Source organism: Theropithecus gelada, chromosome 4 (genome assembly GCF_003255815.1).
Source record: "Theropithecus gelada isolate Dixy chromosome 4, Tgel_1.0, whole genome shotgun sequence".
NCBI classification, from domain to species: domain Eukaryota; kingdom Metazoa; phylum Chordata; class Mammalia; order Primates; family Cercopithecidae; genus Theropithecus; species Theropithecus gelada.
The window spans coordinates 37,773,885-37,800,256 of NC_037671.1; the positions used below are offsets into that span (position 1 = coordinate 37,773,885).

The 26,372-nt window shown below is 56.6% G+C and overlaps 1 protein-coding gene across 2 annotated transcripts; it reads right to left on the reverse strand.

The window, feature by feature from the left end:
* Positions 1-1,054: 1,054 nt before the first annotated feature.
* TEAD3 (TEA domain transcription factor 3) lies at positions 1,055-25,781 on the reverse strand. Of its 2 annotated transcripts, XM_025381655.1 has the most exons (13): positions 25,578-25,781; positions 14,913-15,163; positions 13,021-13,085; positions 8,771-8,833; positions 7,756-7,767; positions 5,893-6,030; positions 5,734-5,783; positions 4,779-4,840; positions 3,758-3,891; positions 3,375-3,548; positions 3,020-3,160; positions 2,790-2,942; positions 1,055-2,612 (listed from the first exon to the last, which is right to left on the reverse strand). In XM_025381655.1, the coding sequence occupies exons 2-13, from the start codon at positions 14,917-14,919 to the stop codon at positions 2,499-2,501; spliced, it is 1,113 nt and encodes a 370-aa protein (XP_025237440.1). In that variant the 5' UTR covers positions 14,920-15,163; positions 25,578-25,781; the 3' UTR covers positions 1,055-2,498. The 2 variants fall into 2 exon arrangements, with proteins under 2 accessions (XP_025237440.1, XP_025237441.1); XM_025381656.1 differs by lacking the exons at positions 8,771-8,833; positions 13,021-13,085 and having other exon boundaries at positions 25,578-25,630.
* Between the last annotated feature and the right edge of the window lie 591 nt (positions 25,782-26,372).

Below are 26,372 nucleotides of genomic sequence, written 5' to 3' on the forward strand. Positions count from 1 at the left end.
GACTAGATTCTAGAGGGTTGCCAGATTTAGCAAATAAATAAAAATGCAGGATGTCCTTAGTATTGCATGGAACATACTTAAATCATCTGTTTATCTGAAATAAAATTTAACTGGGTCATCCCCATTCTGTTTAACCCTTTATTCTAGAGTCTTATCTCTAGCCTGCCACCCTCAGAGCAAATACAGTTTCATCCTGTGACAAGTGAGTCCAATCAGTTCACCCATATTTAACTGCAGTTTGAAAAAGCTGGAACAGTCTCTTGAGAAAATGTTCGCTGAAAGTTGTTTTTTTTTTTTTTTTTTTGAGATGGAGTTTAGCTCTGTCGCCCAAGCTGGAGTGCAGTGGTGCAATCTCGGCTCATTGCAACCTCCACCTCCCGGGTTCAAGCTATTCTCCTGCCTCAGCCTCCCAAGTAGTTGGGACTTTAGACGCGTGCCACCACACCCGCCTAACTTTTTGTATTTTTTTTTTTTTTTTTTTGTAGAGATGGGGTTTCACCATGTTAGCCAGGATGGTCTTGATCTCCTGACCTCGTGATCCACCCACCTCAGCCTCCCAAAGTGCTGGGATTACAGGTGTGAGCCACTGTGCCTGGCCGCTGAAAGTCTTGGACTGTCTCTGCCCCAGCCCGCTAAGGACTCTGGTCTGTCCCTACTGAGGACAGGTGGCTCAGGACAGCAGGGCTTTCCAGGCAGACATGGTAGGTCAGCAGCTGTCACCTGGGGAGAGCGCCTACCCTCCTTGAGTCACTTAGGGTCAACTGCTAACCCCCAGGCTTTGGTCTGTGTTGTGCTGGCTTAGCAGGGGGCCCTGGAGCTTCCATCTCAGTCAGTGTGCAACCTTGAGCAAATCACTTCCCTCAGGTGACCTCAGGCCAGCGTATACAAGTGCTCAGCTGGAAGCAGGAGGGAATGAGGGAAATGTTGAGTGTGGGTAGGGCTTGGGGCCCCCCAGGAGATGGCATTGCAGGGGTTGGGGGTGATGATATACCAGGACCTGGGAGGAGCCCTCAACTGAAGCTGTTGCAATCCGAGGGTCTGGCACATTAACTGGTTACTTGAGTGACCCACAAACAAATAACTTTTAATTTTTTTTTTTTTTTTTGAGCAGGAGCTGGGCCTTGATGGCCCCTGCCCCAACCCCAAGCTGCATTTATGATACAACCCATCACAGCTGGATTTTAAAAATACACAAAAAAAATATATAATATACATTATAAAACCTAGGTGGGGTTTGGAGGTGGCCTGAGCGATATGCAAACGGTGAGGACCTTCAGGAAGCTCGGGCAGGGTCGGGATGAGGAAGGGAAGGGGCACAGTACTTCATATGAAACTCATAAATACCCACAGGTGGCTGCTGGACAGGCCCGGCTGGCTCTGGGGGCCTGGGTGTTGAGAAGGGGCAGCAGGTGAAGGGTTAACCTTCAGTCCCAGAACTGGGTCTGGGCGCTGCTACTCTAGGCAGGTAGACTGAGGTGGGGAAGAATCTAAGGGAGCAGTGCCCACAAAGCGTTTGTCAGATCCAAGCCTCAGGCAAGAGAAAACCCAAAAGCCTTCTGCTAGCCCCTCTCTCTGGGCCTCTGGTCTGCCCAGAGGCTGGGACTCCTTCCTCTACCTTGCCCTCAATCTGGAGGGTGCTGGGGGGTGCCCCATCTTCCTGGGGCCCCTGGCTGGCTTGTGGGGTGCCAATGGGGTCTAGTAGCTACTGTGCTCCCCTCTTCATGCCCAGTCTGAAACAGGTGCTCCCCTAACCCAGCTGCCCTCAATGAGGCTCCACCCCTCACACTGCAGAGCCTCTCCCCTACCCTGCGGCCAGCCCCCGCCCCAGGGAGGTAGTGTAAACCTGGGCTCTGGGGACAAGCAGCCCTGGATGAGAACTCCAGCTCTGCCCACCTCTCCTGTGGGTCCCTCAACTTCCTGGAGCCTGGGCACTTCATCTGAAACCCAGAGACCCACACTCGCTGTGCAGAGTCTGAGGACTGCATAAGCCATGCAAGGAGTCTGGGCACCAGGCCTGGGACACAGAGGGGCAAAGATGTATGGTCCCCTCTGTCCTCAGCCCAACCCTGACCGGACACTCTCCTTTCCCAGGGCCTCCACTCACTGACTCCCTTGGTCTCCATCCTGCCCTCACCTGCCCATCACGCTTCCCCAACGGGGGGTGAGGGGGCAGTGGCCACACATGCCGGAGGCTGAAGGTGTCCCCTATCCCCACCTCTCTGAGGTCACGCGAGGCTTGGCAGAGCGGGGTGATGGTGGGCCAGCGCCCCAGACAGGCTGCCCCACCGCTGAGCCCTCCTCTCCTCTCTTCTCCCACAATTAAAGCGCAGAACAGTGGCAGGGAGTGTATGTGCTGGGGTAGGTGGGGAGGCCTCCTGGTCCTGGGCCTGAGGCCTGGCAGGTAGATGAATCCTCAATCCTGGACCCCCCCAGGGGTGCCAGGCAGGTGTGGAGAGGAGATGCTCACCCTGCATCCTTATGGAGGCGCAGAGAGCACCCTAGTCTTTGACGAGCTTGTAGACGTGGTGCTGGGCCCCGTGCTCGCTGGTGGAGACTTCGAAGACAAAAGCAATGACAAGCAGGGTCTCCTGGGAGTCCCGGCTCGTGACCACCTGGGGGGCGAGCAGGTAAGAGATTCAGGAGGTCAGGGAGAACACGGCCATGGGGCAGGGGGCTGAGCAGACCATTCTCCTTTCCGGATCTGTGCCTCTCATCCCAGTGATGTGTCTGGCTACCTAACTTGGAGGCCCTGGCCTGTGGGACTCCCCACAACCCTGCTGCCCCCATACCTGCAGGATGGTGAAGTTCTCCAGCACGCTGTTCATCATGTACTTCTCAGGCAGGTGCTTCAGCTTGTGAATGAAGTTGATCATGTACTCGCACATGGGCGAGCGGTGGATACGGTACACAAAGCGCCCGTTCTCCAGCCTGGCGTACTCAGTCTGCAGAGAACATGGAGAAGGCATCACTCAGCCTGCCTGCTCCCAGCCCCACCAAGCCACCCAGAGCCCACACTCACCTCCACCTTCTCTACCACCTGTTTGCCAAAGGAGCACACCTTGGTGGAGACGCTGATGGTCATACTATCAGCAGAGCTGTACTGAGAGCTGACCCCATAGAAGGCTCCCGGGCCCTCCTGGATGGTGCTGTTGAGGTCGGCCTGGGCATAGGGGTCGGGGGTGTTAGGTGCTGGCAGAGACCAGAAGTATTCCCGCCACACCACATCAGAGTCCTGCCCAAAGATCCATCTCTGGCACTCTGCTTACAAGCCACGAGGAGATGGAGCAGGGTCAGAGGTCAATGCAGTGGGCCTGGATGTTGCACCTCTGTGGTAGGGAAGGGGGCTTGGAGCAGAGAGGGCCAGGGGGACTCACCCAGAACTTGACAAGGAAGAAGGCATTAGGGGGCCCCTTCTCATAGAGCTCCTTCAGTCCCCCCTTTTTCTCGGGGAATTTGTCATAGATCTGGCGCACGTCTACTGCCTCCAAGGGTGGGTCTGAGAAGGCGGGGTTCGTCTGGCCGATGTGCACAAACAGGTGTTTGCTGTACTGTGGGGAGGGCCCAGACAGGGTCAGGAGAGTACTCAGGCTTGCAGGCCCGGAGGTGGGGAAGGGAGCACTGCACAGGTACAGAACTGCCTGGAGCTTCCTGAACAGGCCAGACCCCCAATCCCAGCATCCTGAGTTGCAGTCCTGGATCACCTGGCTGGCCTCTCCACAATTGTGCAAAGGCTCACTCTCACCCCCAAACACATTACCGTGTCAGGGTCTCGCTGCACCTCCATGAAGGCTGAATACTCAAGGAGCCGCAGCCGGGACGAGGCAATGGTACGGTCCTGCCACACAGGCACAGAGGCAGCAGCTGAGGGGAGCGGGGCCAGGGGCTCATAACCTGGGAGGGCGAGACAGATTCTCATCTGCATGGACGCATGTAGGTGCTTACTGACAAAGCTGCCCCCAGCCTGCAAAGGTGCCCCTTTTGGCAAGGAACATGGGTTGGATTTTGACTCCCCTACTAGGTGTCCTTGTACAGTGTACAACCTGCACAACCATATGTGGTGGCCCTAGTAGTATACATCAAAAACATTTCCTTGTGTGACTATTAATGTGTGTTTAAACAGGAAACACAGAGAAGTAAAAAGGGGAAAGAACAATTACCTAGAATCCCATCATCTAGAGAGAGAAAGGCTTGTTAAGATTTCGGTGCATTTCCTTATTGGGAGTTTCCTACCCATAGAGATGTGTATAAATGTAGGTTTTGGTGGTGTGTGCTTGTAGCTGTGTACCGGCTATGGTTTTTTGTTTTTCTGAGATGGAGTTTCACTCTTGTTGCCCAGGCTGGAGTGCAATGGCACAATCTTGGCTCACTGCAACCTCCACTCCCTGGGTTCAAGTGATTCTCCTGCCTCAGCCTCCCAAGTAGCTGGGACTACAGCCATGCGCCACCACACCCAGCTAATTTTTGTATTTAGTAGAGACAGGGTTTCACCATGTTGGTCAGGCTGGTCTTGAACTCCTGGCCTCAGGTGATCCACCTGCCTCAGCCTCCCAAAGTGCTAGGATTACAGGCGTGAGCCACCACACCCAGCTTGGCTATGGTTTTGTGCCAGAGATCTGGAACAACATTGTACAAGGTAAAGGGGCTATTCCTGGCCTGTCTCAGTCTCCTATAGATGTCACAACCCCCTCCCTCCCAAAGCAAACACACGCAGTTGGACCCCAGCTCTCCTGAGCGGAGGTGCAAGTGCCAAGGGAGAGCACCTCGTGTGGGGAACTTACTGCTGAGCGTCGGCGGCAGGGGCGGCTGGATGGGGTAGGCTGGCTGTGCAAAGGGCTTGATGCTGCAGACAAAAGCACAGTCTGGTGAGAGGGCTCCCTCTTCCCCACCTTCCACCTGGCCCAGCCCCTCTTCCAAGACCCCAGGAGCAAGCCACCCAGCCCTTCTGCTGAGCCCAGAAACGCATGCTGAAAAGCTAACTCGCAAGCTTTTGGTTTTCTTCACGTTTTAGCTTTTGTGAAATCCTGCTGCGTCTCCCAGCTGATCTGCCCATTTAATGTAGGATTTCAACCCTCCCCACGCCCCACCATGAAAAGCTGCTCCTTAAGCTCCTTAAGCTGAGGGTCTTTTGATGAAAGTTGTTTTAGAGTTGAAGAACCAGAACACTTGACCACCTGACTGGTTAACTGAGAGACTGCCTCAGAAACTGAGTGAAAAGTAAACAAAGGGAGAGATGACAAGTGGACGCATGCTGATGAGAGAACGCACAGGTGAACAGCCAGAGCATCCACTCTCCTGTTGCCGCTCTCCAGCTTTTTTTTTTTTTTTTCAGAGACAGGGTCTCCATCTGTTGCTCAGGCTGGAGTTGCAATGGTGCAATCAAGGCTCACTACAGCCTGGAACTCTGGAACTCCTGAGCTCAAGCAATCCTAGCCTGCCTCAGCCTCCCAAGTAGCTAGGACTACAGGCACGCACCTCACCCAGCTAATTTTTTTCTTTTTTGGTTTTTTTTTTTTGAGAGAGCAGGTCTTGCCATGTTGCCCAGGCCTCCCACCTCGGCCTCCCAAAGTGCTAGGACTGATTACAGGTGTGAGCCACCACCCAGCCTGCATCCCTGTCATCCCTCTATTTTTGAATTAATACTTTGCTCAGCTGTTGCCGGAGCCCAAATGGGAGGGAAGCCCTGTGCGGCTGCCAGGAGGAAGAGGGCATAGGACGATGAGCCACAGTACTCACTCCTGAGAGGGTCCAGGCTGCTGTCCCAGGAGAGGGGGGCTGCTCCAGAACTGCAGGGATGAGACAAGGCCCAGGGGCCCCTCAGCATCCATGAACCCCACTAAAGCTCATCCTTTATGGCACACCCCCACACCAGCCCACCTCCTGGGACCCATGTACCCGCGAGGAAGTGGAGAAGACGGCCTGGGGCAGAGGGGAGGGTGGGCTGAACTTGTTCTGCAGGACGCTGGCAGAGACGATCTGGGCAGAGGACATGGACGCCATGCTCTGGAGGGCTTTGTCCTTGGAGACCTGGTCCTGGGGAGAAGGGGCTGCATGAAGCCAGGGCCAGGCTGGATGAGGCCCAGATTTGCCTTAGGGCCCCTCCCATAACCCTGGCAGAATCCAAAGCACTAGGATGGCAGGTGTTCCCGAAGATCCAGGCCTGGATTACAGCCCCAGCTCTGCTGTGTGATCTTGGGAGAGTCTCTGCACCTTCCTGGCCTCAGGTCCCCAAGTGCCCATCACCGCTGACCACAACCACAGTAAGAAATTATTTTTATTCCAAAGGCCAATATATATCAAGATATTTCCCCTTACTGTATGTCATGTACTCTCCTATTTTATTTCTTTTTTTTTTTTTTTTGAGACGGAGTCTCGGCTCTGTCGCCCAGGCTGGAGTGCAGTGGCGTGATCTCGGTTCACTGCAAGCTCTACCTCCCGGGTTCACGCCATTCTCCTGCCTCAGCCTCCCAAGTAGCTGGGACTACAGGCGCCCACCACCATGCCTGGCTAATTTTTTTTGTATTTTTAGTAGAGACAGGGTTTCACTGTGTTAGCCAGGATGGTCTCGATCTCCTAACCTTGTAATCCACCCGCCTCGGCCTCCCAACGTGCTGGGATTACAGGCGTGAGCGACCGTGACCGGCTACTCTCCTATTTTCTATTCTGTTTCATCAGTGGTTCTCAAAGTATGGTCCCTGGACTAACACACCAGCATCACCTGGAAGCGTGTTAGAAATGTACATTTTAATTTTTTATTTATTTATGTTTTTTGAGACGGAATTTCACTCTTGTTGCCCAGGCTAGAGTGCAATGGCACGATCCCAGCTCACCACAACCTCCACCTCCCGGGTTCAAGAGATTCTCCTGCCTCAGCCTCCCGAGTAGCTGGGATTACAGGCATGCACCACCACATCCAGCTAATTTTGTATTTTTAGTAGAGACGGGGGTTTCTCTATGTTGGTCAGGCTGGTCTCGAACTCCTGACCGTAGGTCATCCGCCTGCCTCTGCCTCCCAAAGTGTTGGGATTACAGGCATGAGCCACCGTGCCTGGCTGACATTTTTATTTTTTAAAATTTTTATTTGTAGAGATGCGGTCTTGCTACATTGCCCAGGCTGGTCCAAATTCCTGGGCTCGATGGATTGTCCCATCTTGGCCTCCCAAAGTGCTGGGATTATGGGCATGAGCCACTATGCCCAACCAGAAATGTACATTTTCAGGCCCCTGCCCAGACCTACTGAATCAGAAACTCTGAGGTGAGGCCCAGAAATTTGTTGTAACAAGCCTCCAGGTAATTCTGATGCACTCTAAGGTTTTTTGAGAACCACTGTATTTCATTTTTTTGTTTTTTTTGAAATGGAGTCTTGCTTTGTCACCCAGGCTGGAGTGCAGTGGCGCAACCTCGGCCCACTGCAACCTCCACCTCCCAGGTTCAAGCAATTCTCTTGTTTCAGCCTCCAGAGTAGCTGGGATTACAGGCACTCGTTACCATGCCCGGCTAATTTTTGTATTTTTAGTAGAGACGGGGTTTCACCATGTTGGTCAGATTGGTCTTGATCTCCTGACTTTGTGATCTGCCCACCTCGGCCTCCCAAAGTGCTGGGATTACAGGCATGAGCCACCACGCCCGGCCATTTTGTTTTCTAAAAATGAGGCTTGCACACCTATTAAGCTGGTTTCATAATCTGTCATTTGAAAATCCTGTATTAGGTGTTAAGACCCTTTCCCCGCTCCCACTGGAGAGGGCCGTGCTACTTACCAGGTTCATGGCCTGCGAGGGAGAGAGGGAAGATGGATTAGAGGACATGTGCAGCATCAGGGCTGTGGGGTGAGGGACGTCTTTGCGCCAACCTCCACCCAGTGCCCATGAGTTTTAGCTTCCGAGGAGCCCAAGGAAGCTCAGTAGACCCTCCCTGTCCCCCCAGAGGGAGTGCCTGCCAGCTGGGTCAAGCCCTGGAAAGGGCAGAGTGAGGGAAAACAAGCTGGCACCCTCTGGATCTGTCCATATGTTCTAGAACTAGGCTCTGGGCACGGGGGCCTGGAGGTAAGAGGCCCCCTCCGCTGCACTGCTGTGGACAGGGAGAAGAGCACACGGCCAGCATGAGGCCCTGAGAAGGGCCTCAGTCATGAACCCCAGACTCTGAGATCCGCAGTTGCAGGACAGCCAGATCTGCAAGGAACTGCCATGCCCACCTCGATAGCCCTGCCGGCCAGTACCCCCGGGGCCTCCTCCCTGCCCACAGAAGTCCCCATGCAGTTAGTAAGCAGCAGTCAGGAGGAAGGAGAAAAAGAAAAACAGAGAAGAGGAGGGATGGGCCTTAGTGGTCCCCAGAGGGTCTCCCTCTCCCTCAATGACAGGGCCCTTGGGCTTCCTGCTGCCACTTGTGTTTCCTTCTGGACCCCCTCACAGCTTCTCAGCCCCTTGCCTGCCCCAGGCTGGAGCCACAGAGCAGCGACAGGCCTGCACCCAGGAGGGTGCTGGGCAGGCCAGGCTGGGTGGCAGGGGCCCCATACCTTCAGCTTGGACTGAATCTCCCGAGATTTCCGCCTGGCTAGAACCTGCAAGTGGCTAGAGACCTGTAGAGAGAGAAAGACAGAAAAAAAGAGAAAAAGAACAGAAAGAGCAGAAGGAGAGGCAGGAACAGAACTTCAGCCAGAAAAAAGGCACAGTGGGGCTGGAGAGCTGGCCAAGGAAAGGCCTGAGCTATGCAGAGATAGCGCCGTGGGTGAGGGGCCCAGGAGGGCTGAAGGCCCCCGCCAGGCACCCAACATACCTTGATGCCAACCTGGTACTCCCGCACCTTCTTCCGAGCTAGAACCTGTATGTGGCTGGACACCTAGGGGCCGCCCCGCGCCCCGCCAGAGAGGAAAACACAGATAGTGAGGAGGCACAGCCATGGGGTGGCCACGGGCAAGGAGCATCCCAGTCCCCTCATCTCTAGGGGACTACATGTAAATGGGGGGAACTTTTTTCTTTTTGAGACAGGGTTTATGTTGCCTGGGCTGATCTCAAACTCCTGGGCTCAAGCGATCCTCCCACCATAGCCTCCCGAATAGCTATGACTATAGGCATGTGCCATTGTGCCCGGTTCCGACACCTCTTGACACTGCCAAATCTGTTCTCTTCTTGGCTTATCATGATCAAGAGCCACAGTAGCCTCCAGGGCCACCATGTACAGTTGCACAGGTTGTTCACTGGCCCAAAGGGCACCAGTGAGGGTTGAAATCCAGCCCAAGTTCTGCTGCCCAAGCTATGTGTCACTGTACAAGGCTGTGCCTAACCCTGTCCTCCCCCCAAAAAGGGTGACTTTTTCTCACTGGTGTCCTCAGAGGAGACCACCTTTTTCCAATTGGCACCACAGGTGCTAGCAATGGCCATGGTGCTCCTGTTGGTCATTAGCTTATACACCAAGGCCACATCCTCTACCAGGGATTTCCCTGGTACCACTGCCTGAGTCCTCCTGTCAACCCCAACCACAGCCCCAGCCTATGAAACCAGGCCTGGCCCTCCTGCGTTGCTCCCATAACTTTTTCCCCTAATACACCTTCTCTTTGCTTGGGCTAATATACGCTAGTGTGTATATATGTACTCAGTAGGTGTTCTTAATTGCACTTCTTCTCTAGCAATCTCCTCCTTGAAGCCTCCACTGGCAACTTGAGCTAATCACAGTCTGGATGTGTGCGCCCTGTGCTGTGTGCCCAGCTGACACAACAGACCCTTGACCTTGTCAAAGATCTGACCCAGAGGCACAGAGAACCCAAATGTCACTGTTTTCCCCAGGAAACACACAGATCCTTGATGCCACTTCATGCTTCCAGCATTGGCAAGTGGCTTTCTTGGCATGTTGTTTTTATTCTTACAAAGAAAGCTCCTTTTTCTCTTTAATCACAGCCTGACAGTGAGTATGTACGTGATGCCACCTGGTTAGGACCTGGGTGGGTGCTCCTCACACTGCCTCACTGAGCCCAGGAATCAGACTCCTGTCCAGCAAAATTACTGACCACTTCATGTTGTGACAGTAACAGACATTTACTGAGCACAGATACTGTCGTCCTCTGCATTTACACATACCAACCCCTTGATCTTTACAGCAACACAAAAACATAGGTACTAATATCCCTGACTTACGGATGACAAAACTAAAGCCTGGAAAGGTTAAGCTGTCACACAGCTGACTGCCACAGCCAGGATTCAAACCCAGGCGGTCTGACTCCAGAGCCCACTCTGACTCCACTCACCACCAAGCTACGCTACCAGGACTCGCTTGGACCCTTAGCTCAGACTACCTCCACATGGCTGACTCTGTAACAGCTGAAAGTCACACGGAGCTTCATTCTAACTTAATATTTAGCTCTTTTGTCCATATGGAGGCACTGTGCTTGCTACAAATTGCTGCATGTATGTATGTGTAAAAACCTAAAACTGCATTTCTTTGCCAAAAGTAAGTTTTTTTGTTTTTTTTTTTTTGAGATGGAGTCTCGCTCTGTCACCCAGGCTGGAGTACAATGGCGTGATCTCGGCTCACTGCAGTCTCTGCTTCCTGGGTTCAAGTGATTCTCCTGCCTTAGCCTCCCGAGTAGCTGGGATTACAGGTGCGCACCACCACGCCTGGCTAATTTTTGTATTTTTTAGTAGAGACGGGGTTCCACCATGTTGGCCAGGCTGGTCTCAAACTCCTAACCTAAGTGATCCACCCGCCTCGGCCTCCCAAAGTCCTGGGATTACAGGTCAAAAGTAAATTTTAAAAGGACCAAAAAAAACCTTGTCAGTGGTTACTCTTTTTAACACATAAAGACAGGCCTTGTTCTCACAACCAGAGGATGGGTCCCCTTTCACTGGGATCTAAAAGCCCAGAGTTCTAAGAAAGAGTAAAGATAGGGGGAGTTTCATCCTTGTACCTTATGCCCTTACGATGAAGGCAGTGGTTTCTAAAATTCCGAGCTTGTCAATAGCTGGTTTGTAAAAGCTCTTTTCTGGGCAGCCCTCTCAGGATGCTGGGCAGGAGCAGGTGTGATGGTGGACCCTGAATTCAGGGGCTGGGATGTGCCCACCTCTGCAGTCCACCCTGGCCTCAGTTCACAGTGACCCAGCGTGGCTGGATGCAATGGCTCGTGCCTGTAATCCTAGCACTTTGGGAGGCTGAGGCGGGAGGACTGCTTGAGGCCAAGAGTTCAAGAATAACATGGCCAACATAGCGTGACCCCCATCTCTACAGTAATTTTAAAAACTTAAAAAAAAAAACAAACCAGTGACCTAGTTTAATGACCCTTGGCCCCTTCCCACTCTGACTAACAGGTTCCTATGAATACCTCTTCTGGGTAGAGGAGGACCTGCTGAGAGTTCGCTTCTGAGCTCAGAACAGCTTTCTGTTTATAATAATGACTGGAATAATAATAATAGCAGCAGCAAATTCTTCTGCAGTGCTTATGCTGTTCTAAGAGTCTTCACATGTTAACTAACTCAAAGGCTGAGGACACAAGGGTGGGAGGCCAACTACTGCCCACTCCCAGGTAGAACTAGTATTTGAACCCAAGGGCTCCATGGAACAGGGCCTGTGTGTGCGCCTCCATGTGGTATCCCTGGTGCCTAGAACATAGCAGTAGATCAATCATTAGCTAAGTGAATACATTTGGTGCTGCATGAGCTAGACTCAGGGAGGGTGGTTCATAAATGCTTGAATGCATGGGGGATCTTTGCTGCCCCTACACTGGGTGGGGAAGCTCAGAACCTTCCTTTGAGAAGGAGGTGGAACAGGCCAGACTTGTCGTATGCACCATGGGGATCTGTGGGTCCAAATCCCACCAGGACAGGAGGCTGGGAGCGTGAGGGAAGCACTGGCCTCCATTCCTCCAGGTCCTGCCTCCAGCCTGGCCTCTCTCCCAGGCGGTGGGGCCATCACTCCCATCCACTCCCCTTCAGATTTCTGTCACCACACTGCCACCTTCCCTGGACCACAAGCCACTAATTGTCTCTTACATCATCATTTTTCTCCATTCCCACCACCACTACCCTTGTCCCAGGCCCTGGCACTGTTGATCTAGGCCTTTGCTTATGCCCCCAATAGCCAGCCTCCCTGTCTCCACCCAGCCCTCTCTAATCCATTGTCCCGGCTGCTTGAGGGCCTTCCTCAACAGCTGCCACCTGCCACCATACCCTGCTCCATACCCTCCTGTGGCCCACCGCTGCCCCTTGGGGAACCTGTCCTCCATGTCTCCTGCTGAGTGTCCCCTACCCCAGCAGTCCCCACCCTCCCTCTGCCACATCATGCTGCCCACAGGCATGGCTCTTTCCTGCCTCGGGGGCTTGAGGAAACTACTTAACTTCCCTATGCATCAGTTTCCTCATCATAAAAAAGAGATAATTACTGTACCTATCTAAGAAGGTTGCTGAATGATTAAACGAATTAACTTAAAGGAAGCTCTGTATGGGTTTACCATGATGATTAGTTGTATATCCAACTTCCTCAGCCTGGAAGGAAGGGTCCTCTCCCTTTTCTCTGCCTGGCTAACTCCCATTCCTTCTTAAAAATACATCCCTAGTGTCACCTCCTCCAGGGAGCCTTCCCAGCTCTCTCTCTCCACTCCCCTAGCTTTGTCTGGGTTGGCTGCTTGTCCCAGAGTGCCCTGCACCCACCCCCTCTCAGCCCCGCCACCCTGCTCTGTACCCGTCCATCTGACCGTCTGGGTCCCTGGCTGGTGACTCAGGGCAGAGACCATGTAGCAGCCACAGCAGCCCCGTGGGCTTATCTGTGGTCCCTGAACCAAAGGCCCTGGGCAGAGTAGTGGGTGGTCAGAAAGGACAGTGGGGCTATCTCTCCAAGAGAAGAGGGAAGGGTGAATGGAGCTGCTCGGGAGTGGGAGGGGGTAAAATCGAGGGCGTAAGGGGAGCGTGATGAGGCAAGGAGGGTGGCAGGCCAGGTCGGGGGCAGCCTCGAGGAGGTGGGCAGGGTAGGGGCACGGGGTTGACCGGGGCAGCTGAGACAGAGTGTGTGGGTGGTGGACCCAGCATAAACCGTCTCTCTACCTGTTTTCTCGTCCGAGTCTTCCCCGTCCTCAGTTTAATATAGCGTGCAATCAACTCATTTCGGCCTAGATTGGGGTGAGAGAGAAAATGAGGAGTGGGCAAAGGGTGGAGCCAGAGGCTGGAGACCCCCACCCCACTGGGAAGCCACTCCAGGTCCCTCCCCAAAACACTGCTCTTCTGTTCACCACTCTCTTCACTCCAAGCTGCACGTGCAGGGCGTGCAAAAGTGGCTGGGGAGTCTCAGCTGCATCCTACCGCCTCCAGGACCTAGAGGGGCTGCTCTTCAGGGGAGGGGTGCATTAGGAGCTGTAAGGTAGGAGGAAGGAGGGCCGAGGCACCCTAACAGGCTTCCCTGCAGACAGACTGGGTGGCTGTGGTACAGGTCAGCAGGAGAGTAGCAGGGTAGGGCCAGTCCTGGCCAGGCACGCCCATCCTCCCAGCCCCCTGCAGTGCTTCCTGCCTGTGTCACCAGCTCCAACGCTCTTAGTGCATGGATTTGTGGAGGCGTGTGAATGAGCCTGCCCCAGGTGGATGTCCTGCCCTTACTCTGTCTTTACCCTGGACAAGTCCCTTCCCTTCTGTGGTGAAAGACCAGGAAGGACAGGAAGGCAGCATTGAACGCCTCCAATGTGCCTCCTACACTGGCGGCCTTGTCAAGATGTGTCACTGAGCATGTCGCCAAGTCCTTGTGCCTTTTACGCCCATGTCACCAGTCCCCAGTGTCTCTCCACCCTGTGACAGCCTTGTGAGCCTTGGGGTGCAGGGTCTGTTCTGTACTACAGACCCTCTGAGGGCCCAGAAGCTGCCAGTGTCCAGGGACTTGGGCCTGAAAGGGGGATGCCTGGGCCACACAGCTAAGCCCACATCAGCATGGTCAAGGTGTACACCTCTACCCCCAAATCCAGGCTATCTGCCCCCCAGCCCCATGGCCTCCCCAGAACGGCCAAATTCTCCAAATTCCATTCCAATGACTGAACCAGCCCCATTGCTCCTCCCTTCCCGCCAGCCCCTCTCCACCCCACTCTCTCCACCCTGTCTAAAAATACCCTGTGGGGCTCCCCCAGCCTGGGAGGCAGCAGTGGGGGCAGGCAGCACCCACCCTGTGGAAGGCACCCTGGACCATCTGCCTGCCCCCAAGGTGGGGCTCTGGGGCTGGGGTGGGCGTGGCCAAGGGGGCGTGGCCAAGGGACACGGAGCAGCTCTGATCCCTTCCCACAGGCGCGCCCTGGGAAGGGCTGGGCCTGCCTCGCTCAGCCATGGGCTGCTAGGAGGAATAGGGGAGCTGGCCAGGAAACAGGCCCAGAAGGGTCGAGTTATCCCAAAAATGCAGCTCTGGGAGAGCCCTCTCAGGGCTGGACAAGAGGGGACACTCCCTTCTGGAAGTGGGCAAGATGGCATAGAGAAGGGCCAGCAAACACAAGGAGTGGAGAAGGGGACTGAGAAGGGCACGCGTCCTCACGGCCCCAACGCAGGCCTTTGTCCCGGTGCGACCTCCCACAGCCCGCACTGGAGGGAACTGCGTTGCGACTGTCACCGGGCCTCCTTTCCACATCTTCCTCCGGGAAGGGACCCCCTTCCGGGTCTCGACTGGCACAGACTGGGCTGACCCACTTTCTTGGGCCCACTGAGTCACCTCGAAACCTCCAGGCCGGTAGCGGGGAGGAGAGGAGGAGCAGGCGGGGGTGCCAAGGTGTGGGCTGCGCCTTGGATTGGGGGCGAGCCTGGCTTGTTTATGAGGAGGAGCGCGGAGGAGGATCCAGACACACAGGCTTGCGAGCCCAGACTCGCCCAGCCAGCGGCTGGCAGCCTCCGACGTCACCAAACCGGTTGGGTGAGAGGGCAGAGAGCAGGGGGAAGGGCCGCAGTCCCGCCCGCGCCCCCGCTGCACGCACCGTACATCTTGCCCTCGTCGGACAGGATGATCTTGCGCCGGCCGCAGGGCGGGTAGATGGCCAGGGCCTCCTGGAAGCTCTGCTCGATGTCCGGGCTCCACACGCCCTCCGCATCGTTGTCCAGCCCCTTGTCCAGGCCCTCGGGCCCATCCTCCCGGGCCTCCCCGGGGCTGCTGCTGGCGTTCCAGCTGTTGGACGCTATTGTGCTGGTTGCTCTGGGCTCTGGGCCTGAGCCCGCTGGGCGGCCGAGCCTGGGGGACAGACAGAGAGGAGCTGGGGCCAGGGTCCTCCTCGACCACAGCAATCTCCTATCCCCCAACCGCTGGGTCTGGAGCTCCGCCCCCAGCCCCAAGCCCACCCTAGGAACAGGTGCTCCAGGTGGAATGGAGGTAACAACCAACCACAGCTTGTTCAGAGCTGTGTGACCTGGGATGCACGCGCTACTTCACCTCTCTAGGCCTCAGTCCTGTAAAATGAGAAAAGGGTCTCCTTGAGGTTGTGAGGGTTAAAACTTAAATGAGCTCATGACAAAGTACTAGCCACATGCCCGGCTCATGACACTCAAGAAATACGTAATCAGTAACAACAACAATGCCTCACACCAACACAGCACTTTTGTAGGGAAAAGGCATTTTCATATTCATTCAAACCTCACAAAACTAGGCCGGCATGGTGTCTCATGCCTGTAATCACAGCACTTTGGGAGGCCAAGGCGGGCGGATCCTTTAAGGTCAGGAGCTTGAGAACAACCTGACCAACATGGTGAAACCCTGTCTCTACTAAAAATATATCAGGGCTGGACATGGTGGCACATGCCTGTAATCCCATCACTTTGGGAGGCCAAGGAGGTTGGATCATGAGGTCAGGTGTTCAAGACCAGACTGACCAACATGGTGAAACTCCATCTCTACTAAAAATACAAAACTTAGCTGGGTGTGGTGGCACGTGCCTGTAATCTCAGCTACTCAGGAGGCTGAGGCAGGAGAATCGCTTGAACCCAGGAGGCAGAGGTTGCAGTGAGCTGAGATCACGTCACTGTACTTCAGCCTAGGCAACAGAGCAAGATTCCATCTTTTAAAAAAAAAAAAAAAATTAGCAGGGCATGGCAGCACACTCCTGCAATCCCAGCTACTCAGGAGACTGAGGCATGAAGATCACTTGAACTCCAGAGGCAGAGCTTGCAGTGAGTGGAGATGGCACCACTGCACTCCAGCCTGGGTGACAGAGCAGACCCTGTCTCAAAAAACAAAAACAAAAAACACTAAAGCAGGAAGGGTAGGGAATAACGCCCATTATCCAGAGAGGAAAATTGAGGCTCACAAGGTCATGCAGCTGCCAAAGGCATGCTAATGAGCACAGAGAGGAGGAGCAGAGGGGCAGGGCTGTGCTTCCTCAGCTCTCCCTGTCAGCTCCTCCTCCCCAGTGTCCAGATCCCCAGTCAGGGAACTCTACCCCTCACTCTTGCCCCAGCATCAATGCAACCCAGCTAAGGACCCCTCAGGGGACAAGGAGGGTCCCTGACCCAGGAAGGGAATCGTTTTACCTTCCCCAAATCGATAACCAACCAGAACTCTGCCAACGGGCCTAACGTGGGGCAGGAACTGCCCCAGGAATTACAAAAAGGGAACTGGAGAGGGAGCAGCTGAGAAGGTGCTTGGCCAACAGCCTGGCTCAATCTCACCCGCTCCTCTATCCCACTTCCTGTTCCCGCACCTCCAGGCCCCACAGCAGCCTGTAAACCACTCACACCCGTAAACCACCCACACGCCCGCCCCCGCCCTGGCCCATCCTCCATGTGGGCCAGGGCTCTATAAACTGTGAGCGCCCTGAACCTACCAGGCTGAGTTATTAGTTAGGACCACACCCCACTAGGCCCCCATCACTCACAACCCCAAGACTCACCCCAAATCCCCTTCAGCCCCAGAACCCACATGTCCAATGTATTCAGGGTCCTGGAAACCTAAGAGCCCATGATGGCTGGATCCTGGGACTTAGCTCTGGGCAGCAGGGAAAAGGGAGGGGTGGAGAGGTGGGGGACCCCATCAGAAGCCAGGGAGAGGAAGATGAATTCCAGGTCCTGCTGCTTGAGTAGGGGTGGACTCTCTCTGCAGAGCCACCTGTTTACTTAGGGAGGCTTGAGGGGGTCACTAGTAGAACGAGGTGGGGAGGTCCTGGGGGGCCTGAATATCAGCTAGTTATTAGGTTATTCTTTTTTTCTTTTTAAAATGTTTTATTTTTTATGTTTTAGATGGAGTCTTGCTCTGTCACCCAGGCTGGAGTGCAATGGCGCGACCTCTGCTCACCGCAACCTCCACCTCCTGGGTTCAAGCGATGCTCCTGCCTCAGCCTCCCATGCAGCCTCCCCGCTCAGCATGGTGCCACGTACCTGTAGCTGGGATTACAGGCGCGTGCCACCATGCCCGGCTAATTTTTTTTTTTTTTCCCGAGATGGAGTCTCGCTGTCTCCCAGGCTGGAGTGCAGTGGCGCAATCTCGGCTCACTGCAAGCTCCACCTCCTGGGTTCACACCATTCTCCTGCCTCAGCCTCCCCAGTAGCTGGGACTTACAGGCGCCTGCCACCACGCCCGGCTAACTTTTTGTATTTTTAGTAGAGACAGGGTTTCACCATGTTAGCCAGAACGGTCTCGATCTCCTGACCTCGTGATCTGCCCGCCTCGGCCTCCCAAAGTGCTGGGATTACAGGTGTGAGCCACTGAGCCCAGCCAATTTTTTGTATTTTCAGTAAAGACAGGGTTTCACCATGTTGGCCAGGCTGCTCTCAAACTCCTGACCTCATGATCCACCAGCCTCGGCCTCCCAAAGTGCTGGGATTACAGGTGTGAGCCACCGCGCCTGGCCCTCAGTTATTCTAAACTATTATTCAGTTAGTTATTCAGCTATTCAACTAGTGATTGTAATTATTCTAAACTATTGAGTTTAGACTTAATATTACTACTAATAACAGTACCTGTCATATGCCAGGCACTGTTCTGGGATTTCACACACATTGACTCATTTAATCTTCACAATAACCCTATGGGGGCAGATACTATTATTATTCCTAGTTTATAGATGAAGAATCCAAGAAACAGAGAAGTTAAGCAACTTGCCTTAGGGCACACAACAAGTAAGTACTAGGGCTGGGTTCTGAACCCAGGTAAGCTGGCTTCAGTTTTATAACCAGTAAGGTTATAGGGAGGGTGCTGCGAGACCCCACCACCTGGAGAGAGAAAGGAGGTTCACCTGCCATAGCAATGGCCCTAAGTCTGCCCAGGAGGTCCCCCTCAGTCCAAGCAGCTGGAGCAACTTCAAGGACCCCTGCACTGCTGTACAGCCCTTTCTGTGATGCCTCCAGAGCCACCAGGAATCTCTCTCCCACGGACAGTGGGCAGCCAGAAGGAGCTGTGCCCCTGACCTGTCAGAGGGGCCAGATGCCCTTATTCCCAGCCTGTCCCTCACCCCAGGAAACTGGATCGAGAGCCCCAGCCCCGACTCCTCAATCAGAGGGGAATTATTGGAATAGAAATGTGAGGGGTAAACAAAATAAATAAATATAAATAAATAAATAAATAAATAAATAAGGAAATGTGGGGGGTGGTGGCTCATGACTATAATCCCAGAACTCTGGGAAGATCACTTGAGGCCAGGAGTTCAAGACCAGCCTGGGCAACATAGTGAAAACCTTGTCTCTATTTTTAAAAATTAAATTTAAATTTAAAAAAACAAAAAGGAAAACAAAAGTGAGGGGACAGGGGTACGCTAGCTGGGTGGCCACACCTAGCGACTCCCCTGTTGATATAGCTGGGATGCAGGCCCTGTCCACAGGTATCAGTCTGACACTGCCACAGAGCTGTCAGAGGGGAGGGAGAAGAGGGGCTACAATGAGCTAAGACCCCTCTTAACCCCTTCCCGAGGCCTCCCTGGAGCAGCAGCGGCCCAGGCAGCCCCAGACTTTTAAAGCAACTTTCCTGCCTCCCCCAAGTCCCTGCCCGCCTCCCCTCAAGCAGGCTGTGGCCCCCCTTCTGAGGGTGATGTCAGCCCCGCCCCGCCCCCCTCGGGAGCACTGTGGCCAAATATGGCGAACACAGCAGCAGGCTTGGGAGCTGGGACAGACTGGGGGGGCGGGGCAGGCGGCCCCTGGCTGGGACCGCTGGCAGCTGGTGAGGGGGAGGGGAGGGGGGACGGCCCAAAGGACGCGTCAAGGAGAGAATAGGACCACCGTCCCTCCCTTCCGCTGGCTCCTAGATGCATGCGAGACTCACTTTCTAGGAACGCTCCTAGGGGCAGAGGCACCAACACAGGGGCAAGTGGCACTCCCCACACACATCCATGCACAGGAGCACACTGTGCAGAGGGGCTGTGCGAGTGCTCGGGTGGACAACCACGCGAGAATGTGTACCCCCAAGCTGAGGCACACACGTGGGCAGTCGCGGGCAGGCAGCTGCCCTGGGCTGGGGGCTGGACCGGGGTCTCAGTGGAAGGGAGTCTGCAGAAGGTGTGAGCACTGGCTGCTCTGTTCTCCTAGAGACCAGCATGTGCCCGCCTTCTTCTCCCTAGACCCCCTAACCGCTGGGACCCAGGCCGGGCTGAGAGAGGAGGCTATGGCTCCTTGGACAGGTGCGGGCTGGGCTGGGGCAAATGTGGGACTCTGGCTTGGTGGATGGGTGGGACATCTAGAGAAGGCTGACTGTGGGCGAGAGGGCAGACCCTGGGCTGCTGGCTGACGATGCCCAGGTGTCAGGTGTCTAGAAGCTCTGCCTCGCTGTGCCATGAAGAGGGGTAGGAGAGGGAGGATACCCAACTGAGGGGCAAGGGGAGGGAGACCAAGGCCAGGGTGGGGCCTGAGACAGACAGGAGGAGCAGGGGAGACAGGCTGGGGGAGAGTCTGGGGCAAAGAGAAGCTGAGGTAAACCCAGAGAGAAAACAGACCAGAGACAGAAGAGTTCCAGTGAGTGAGAGACAGAAAGCCCAGCCCAACAGGGGACAGACCAGAGCCCCAAAGAGTGAAGAGAGAGACCCCAGGAGAGATATGGAGGCAGGGCAGGGAAGTGCTGGACCGTCAGACCCACAGACTGACAGAGCCGGTGGGGGGTGGAGGGAGAAGGGGTGAAGGAGGGCAGGAGACGGGAGAAGAAAGAGGGGGCACAGACAAGGCAACCAACAAAGACCCAGAGAGACACAGAGCAGAGAGGGGTAGACCAGAAACTCAGATATGACAGGCATCGAGGGAGGGGCAGGCCAGGAGGGGACAGGGAGAAAGAGAAAGACAGGGACAAGGACAGAGACCCAGAGGCCAAGGCCGAACAGAAGGAGGGAGTGACAAGGGAGGCCACTGCCGGGGGCTGGGGGCCAGCCACAGTCCAGGACACCCCCACTCCCGTCTCAGGGGCTCCCACCCTCCACCTCCTCTTAGAACCCCTCCCATCTGCCCCTGCAGAGGAGTCCTGTTGTACCTGTCCTGCAAACCCGCCAGCAGGCTGCAGACCCCCAGGGGACTCAGTCTGCCTTCACCCTCATCCTGACCAGCCACACCCGCTTCCCCTCTCCCAGGGCCCTCAGCCTTCCAGGCTCAGAAGGCCTCTGGGTGGAGGCAGGGATGGGGGCTAGGAGGCTGGGTGAGCAGGCTTTGGGGCCCTGGGGAAGATAAGGGGCACCTTGCTGCCCACCCCCACCCTGGGGCAAGACCTGCCGGAAGAACTGGCTGGACAGCTCCAGGGATCAGGCCAGAGCTGGGGCCGCTGCAGAGGCCCTGGCCCCCCACCCCCACAGGCCCTGCAGCTTCCAGACCACCCAGCCCTGTAGCTCCCTTTAGGGGCCCCGGAGCCACTGCCTCAGTAGGAGGCACAGAAAAAACCAGTCTGGGTGGGTGGGCACCTCCTGTCTTACCCCTCCCCCTGCACCAGCCCTGCTGGGAGGACGAGCTGAGCTGTGACCTTCCTGGGTCTAGCAGCCAGCAGTCCACCCCTGCAGGGACCCCAGCCCCCAAAGCCTTCTCACTTGGAGTGAGAACATCACTCAAAATGTGGGAAGATCAGTGAAATCAGCAGTTTCCTCCCAAATCTCTGCCCTCAAACCTGAGCTGGGCTGACCAGCCAGGGGGTCGAGGATGGGGAGGGCAGCTGAGGAGGGCTAAGGGAGTCTCCCACCCGCTCTGCCTTTTCCTCCCTCCTCCCCTATCCGCCCGACAGCGGGCCAGCTGTTCTCCAGCTGCCAGAAGCTCCCACCCTAGAAGTAGCCATGCTCTGGGGCAGCAGAGCAAGTAGGGATGTATCCGCCTCCCCCAACTCCAGCCCAAGGACCCCGGAGGGACCCTGCCAAGCAGCCACACCCTGCCAGGCTAGGGAGGGATTCCCTCCTCCCTGGAACAGGGTCTCAATTTTTACAGGAGGAAGCAATTTGCAGAGCCCACTAGGAGGGAGGTGGGGGCCCCTCCACTCTCCCCCGCCCCGCTTATTAATGTGCTTCCAATTTGGGAATGGAGACTGTCTCTGCCCCTCCTCCCCACACTACTTGGGAAAGGGGCTTTCTCAGGGAGCAGAGGGGGTTGGGATAGTCTCCCCAGGCCTCCTTCTGCAAAGCTCATCCGTCGTCACGCCCCCTCTCCCTGAAGCAGTATAGGGGGTAGGAGGGTGGAGACTCAGCCCTCAAGTCCCCTGCAGAGAGAAGGGCCCAGTTCCCAGACCTCCCTTCACCCCCTCCCTGGGACTGACTTGTCTCCTCATCTTGTCCTGGTCCCAGGGCGGGAATCTCAGGTATCCAGTGGGAGACAGGCTGTGGGGGGTCACGGTTTCTCAGTTCTCAGTTACCACGCCAGACTCCTGGTACTCCGGGTCGCCCACTGGGCTCCCACCAGCCACTCAGTCAGTGCCCCCATGAGAGTCATGGTGTCCTCTGCGCCCTTCCTCTCGCTCGCACACACAGTTGCGTCACAGCCACTGTCCCGCACATCCACTGTTACCCGCATCTCTCTCCTGCTGGGTTTTTAAACAATCTTTATTGTGATAAAATATACATAACATCGAGTTTACCATTTTTGCCATTCTAAGTGTACAATTGAGTGGCATTAATTACATTCCTCCTTTCTGTTTTTTATCAGTGTCTTTCTCATGGTCTTCCACATAGATGCCACACACGTCAGGGACCACAGGCCCCAAACGCACCCCACAGAGCCTCCTACACGCCCTGCCTGGCACAGCCCTGGGGGTGTCACCCACACTACCTGAGAGTCCCAAACACGTTCAGATAGTGACCACCCACCCACAGTGCCAGGATCAGTCACGCCCCACAGTTTCTCTCACACACGGCGTCGCTTTCTGGTGCTCAGTGTCACCCACACACCACATACCATATTCATGCTTGGCACATCGGATGGCGCCCACCTTGCTGGTACACACATCATACTGACACGGAGTTGGTCATATTGTTTTACTCGCATGTAGTGTCACACGTAAGTCACACACAGACAAACCTGAAGCCATCTCACATGCTGCGTCACAACATACAGGTCACAAGTGGTCACACCACAGCATAACACATCACACAGATCACCACTCATCCGGCTTCTCACGCACACGCGCCCGCGCGCTCGCATACACACAGCCTCATGCAAGCATGGTGTCCCTCACACGCAGGTCACTTGAGCATCAGAGTCACACCCAGTGTAATCTCCAGGCACACAGATGGTTAGGCAGCCGGCTTCCTTCAGCAGCACATCCAGGACACACACAGAATGCCCTGACACACACAGAACATCCCCATGCAGGTTCTTAGGTACACAGGTGGCGGCATGCCCAGACACATGAAGAGTCACCAGTTTCTCTTATGGATGTGTATATCTGTCACATACACGAATGTCACAAAGCCACAGCTTCTCTCCTGCATACACCTAGCCCTGCACAAGCCGCTCTGACCAGGGTTCTCTTCCACACATATCCAGCCCCACAGAAGGCAAGTCTCACCCACACAGAAATGTCCCACTCACGGCTTCCCTCACACACATCCAGCGCCACACACAGTTGCAGTCTCATTTCCCTCTAACACTTCCTGCCCTTTCAGGCCTGGCAGGGAGCACAGGAAACAATCAGCACTCTAGGAAACCCCAAGGGCAGAGGCTTTAGGATGTACAGGGGGATGAACCTCTCTGGCCCTAACCTCCACCTCCTGTGGGTTGGGGAAGACAGGCAGAGCCCTCCCTCCGGCAGGGCAGAGTTCTCCCTGGAGGGAAGCGGCCCCTTCTGCAGACAACCTAGGGCACAACACCGGGAGGGGAGGGGAGGGAAGACAGGGCAAGGCCACTGGGACAGTACTGAGTGTGATCTGCTGACCTCCCCAGCTCTATCCAGAGGCAGGTCCTCAGGGTCACCCCCGGAATCCCACAGCTTCTGCAGCCCCCATGTGGGAAGAAGAGGCTGCGACCTCCTAGCTCCTTCACAGAAAGCTGCAGCATTTAGACCCCTGGGCTCCTCTCCCCATCCTGAGTGGGGAGGGAGAGGAGGGCAGGACCAGCGATTTCCACACTGAGCCCTGGGGCCCCCAGAGGTGTTTGGGAGTGGGGCAGAGGGTAGGGCCACCCAAATGGCCTCTGAAGACCCTTTGTGCCATCCAGCCCTACCAGAACGCTTGATCACCTCAGAGGCAAGATCCCCCAATCCACTAAGCCTCCCTGTTCCTTGACACCTGCTTCCTGCCACCTTTTCAGCCCTGTTCACCTGGCTGAGCTACTCCTCAGTCACTCCTTGGTTTGTCCTTGCCTTCTTCCTTGGGCCACTGGATCACCCACCCACCTCTCCAGACCCCACCAGGTTCAGGTTCCATCATGGGAGAAGGGAGGCAAACTGGGAGACAGACTCTGGGAGGAGCTCAGAGAAAAGGGACCTGAGAAGTCATTCATTCCAAGCAGGGAAACTGAGGCCCAAAGGGGCTGGCCAAGATGGCACAATTGGTTAAAGGTCCAGAGGGGACCAGATCCCTATTTCTTGACCACCTCTGTTGAGATGTGGTTTTGATATTCCTTCAGTTGGTAGAAAGTGCCAGGGTCTACAAACCTTAGGGTGAGGATGGGAGCAGGGCTCAGGACCCATGTGATGCTCCTGTATACTTAATGCGCCGCTCTGTCCTGGCAAGCACTGACCATTCTAATAGCCATTCCCCAGCCCAGATGCGCTCATTAGCATTAATGACGGTTCCCTCCCCAGGGGAGTGGGGAAAGGCCAAGAGCTTGGGACTCATACTGGCTCCTACCCTCTCCCTGAGGAGGGGGTATCCAGGGCCCCTGAAGTCACCCTTACCGGACAGCCTTGTCCTGGAAGATCTGTGTACTCCCTGCCCACTGGGAGAGTAGGGACCCAAAAGACCACAAAACCACATCCTTTAGGTAGTGCCCTAGGAGAGGGCTCTTGGGGGGAGTGGGGCTACAGGAGTCTAGAAGGGAGGGGACATAATTCCCCCAAATCTCCAACTTTTGGGAGAGCCTTCCCTCCTTGCCCCAGGTGACCCCAGCACTGCTGTGGAACATGTGTACAGAGAACCAGGCCACAAGAGACTGGATACACAGAGCCACTATGGGCACCAGCCCCTCTGAGCTGTGTCCAGCCCCTACCCCTATGCCCTGTTCTTCCGGACAACAAGTCTAGGCCTGACCTGGTTCTGCCCCTACCTGGAAAGAGGGAAGACACAGAAGACAGCCCTTGAGAAGACCGCCCCAAGGCCTCCTTCCCCCTTGCACTGAAAGAATCTCTCAGCCCTGGATCAGGGCCCCTCACCAGTAAAGTTGACAGAGCGGGGTCCCAATGACACTGCCCCAGGGCCCAGCTGGGCTGGAAAACAAATCCAGACCGGCGCCCCCAGCCCTCCCTCCCCTGGCAGGAATAAAAGGCATGACAGACAATGGAGGGGACCGGGGTAGGAAGCTGGGGACCAGTCACCCTCAAACCTTCTCAAGTCTAAACAAGAGCCCTGAGAAAGTGTGGGGAAGAAAAGGCCCCAAATCCAGACCCCTCGGAGCCAAGCTCACAGCGTTCAGGGCTGGAACTCTGAATCGACACCCCGACGCAGGCGGCAGAACTGAAGGGAACGTGAGCCCCTCCCTGCCTCTCAGGGGACACACGGCCGGGGCGCGCGGCTTTGCTCCTAGACACCCTCCACAAGCCAGCGCAGCCCCGGCACTGCGCGCAGAAACCGGCCTGGGCGCGGGGAGGCCGGGCCCGAGGCCTGCGTGGAGCTGAGGCCGGGCGGGCTCCGGGAGCGCGCGGGCCGGGAGTCCAAAGGGCGGTGGGGCCCGGGACTGGGCGCCCCGGATATGAGATCCCGGGTGGCAGGCAGGCCCTCCACACTGTGCGGCCCCCGGATCCCCGCCCCGACCCCCAAGCGCGGACGGCGGAACAGGCGACGGCACGGGGGACACGGTCTCCCCGGCTTCCCCACCTTCCCAGACCAACTCGTCCCCGTCGCGGGGGGGTGGTGGGGAGAGCGGGGGGCGGGGCTTCCCGGAGAGATTTTCTCCCTTCCCTCTAAACTTCCCGGCACCCCAATCCGGGGCTCCAGCTCCGGCTGGACAATAGCTCGGGGACCCAGTCCCCCTCGGGTGTCGCCCCCCCTGCCAGCCCAGCCGACCAACCAAACCACCTCTCCCGAGCGGGGCCTCCTCCCGGCGTCCGCCCGGCTTACCTGGTCCGAGCTCGCGGGGGCGCTCCGGCCGGGCCGCTCCGCCGGGCCCGAGGGAGCCGCGAGGGGGGCAGGGGAAGGGGGGTCGTGGGGAGGGGGCTGGCCGGAATGTGCGGAATGAGCCGGGTTGGAGCGGGAGGCGCCGAGCGCGGAGGAGGGAGCGAGCGGGACGGAAAGTTTGTGTTGAGGAGCCGGGGCGGGGGTGGGGGCTGCGGGAAGGAGGGGGCGGGGCGCGCAGGGGGCGGTGCTGGCCCGGAGGGGCGGAGCCATCCAGCCGCGCTCGGGCCGCCCACCCTGAGGCCTCGCGACCCGGCCACCCCGGCCGGCGCGCGCCTGGGAGCCCCACTTCTCGCCCGCCCGTGCGCAGCTGCCTTCCTCCCCCTGCGCGCCGGGCCTCGCCCCGCTCCCGGGTACCCGCCGCAATTTGGGGCTCCGGCCTGGGGCGGGGCCGGGGGCGGAGCCCCCGCCTCGGGGGCAGGGCTCCCGTCGGTGCCGGGGGCCTTGGGTGCCGCGTCACGAGGAGCCCGGCAGAGCCGGAGCGCACGGGCCCCGGGGCTCCCGGCCTGTCCACCCTAGTGCCGAGCCGCCGAGGCGGAGCGTCCCCTCCAGCTCGCGGGCCTGCCCCCCACTCCCGGGGCCCCAGACCCGGCTCCGCCCTGGCGGCTGCGCCCGCCCTGCCGGGACCCGGTTTGTCTGGTTCTCCCCGCGTGGCTCGTTTCTCGAATTTCTTCTCCCTTTCTCCCTCTTCCCCGACCTCCGGGACCCTCCCTTTCGTCCTGGCTCCCCGGGCCCCCGCGG

Excerpts from the sequence above, each read along its gene's own strand:
- TEAD3 (XM_025381656.1), bottom strand. The coding sequence starts at position 15,062 with ATGGGCCCGAGGGCCTGGACAAGGGGCTGGACAACGATGCGGAGGGCG. Across the intron at positions 5,784-5,892 it reads TCTTCTCCACTTCCTCGCGG|TTCTGGAGCAGCCCCCCTCT; the intron begins GTACATGGGTCC and ends TCATCCCTGCAG. Across the intron at positions 3,892-4,778 it reads CCTGCCGCCGACGCTCAGCA|GTTATGAGCCCCTGGCCCCG; the intron begins GTAAGTTCCCCA and ends TCGCCCTCCCAG.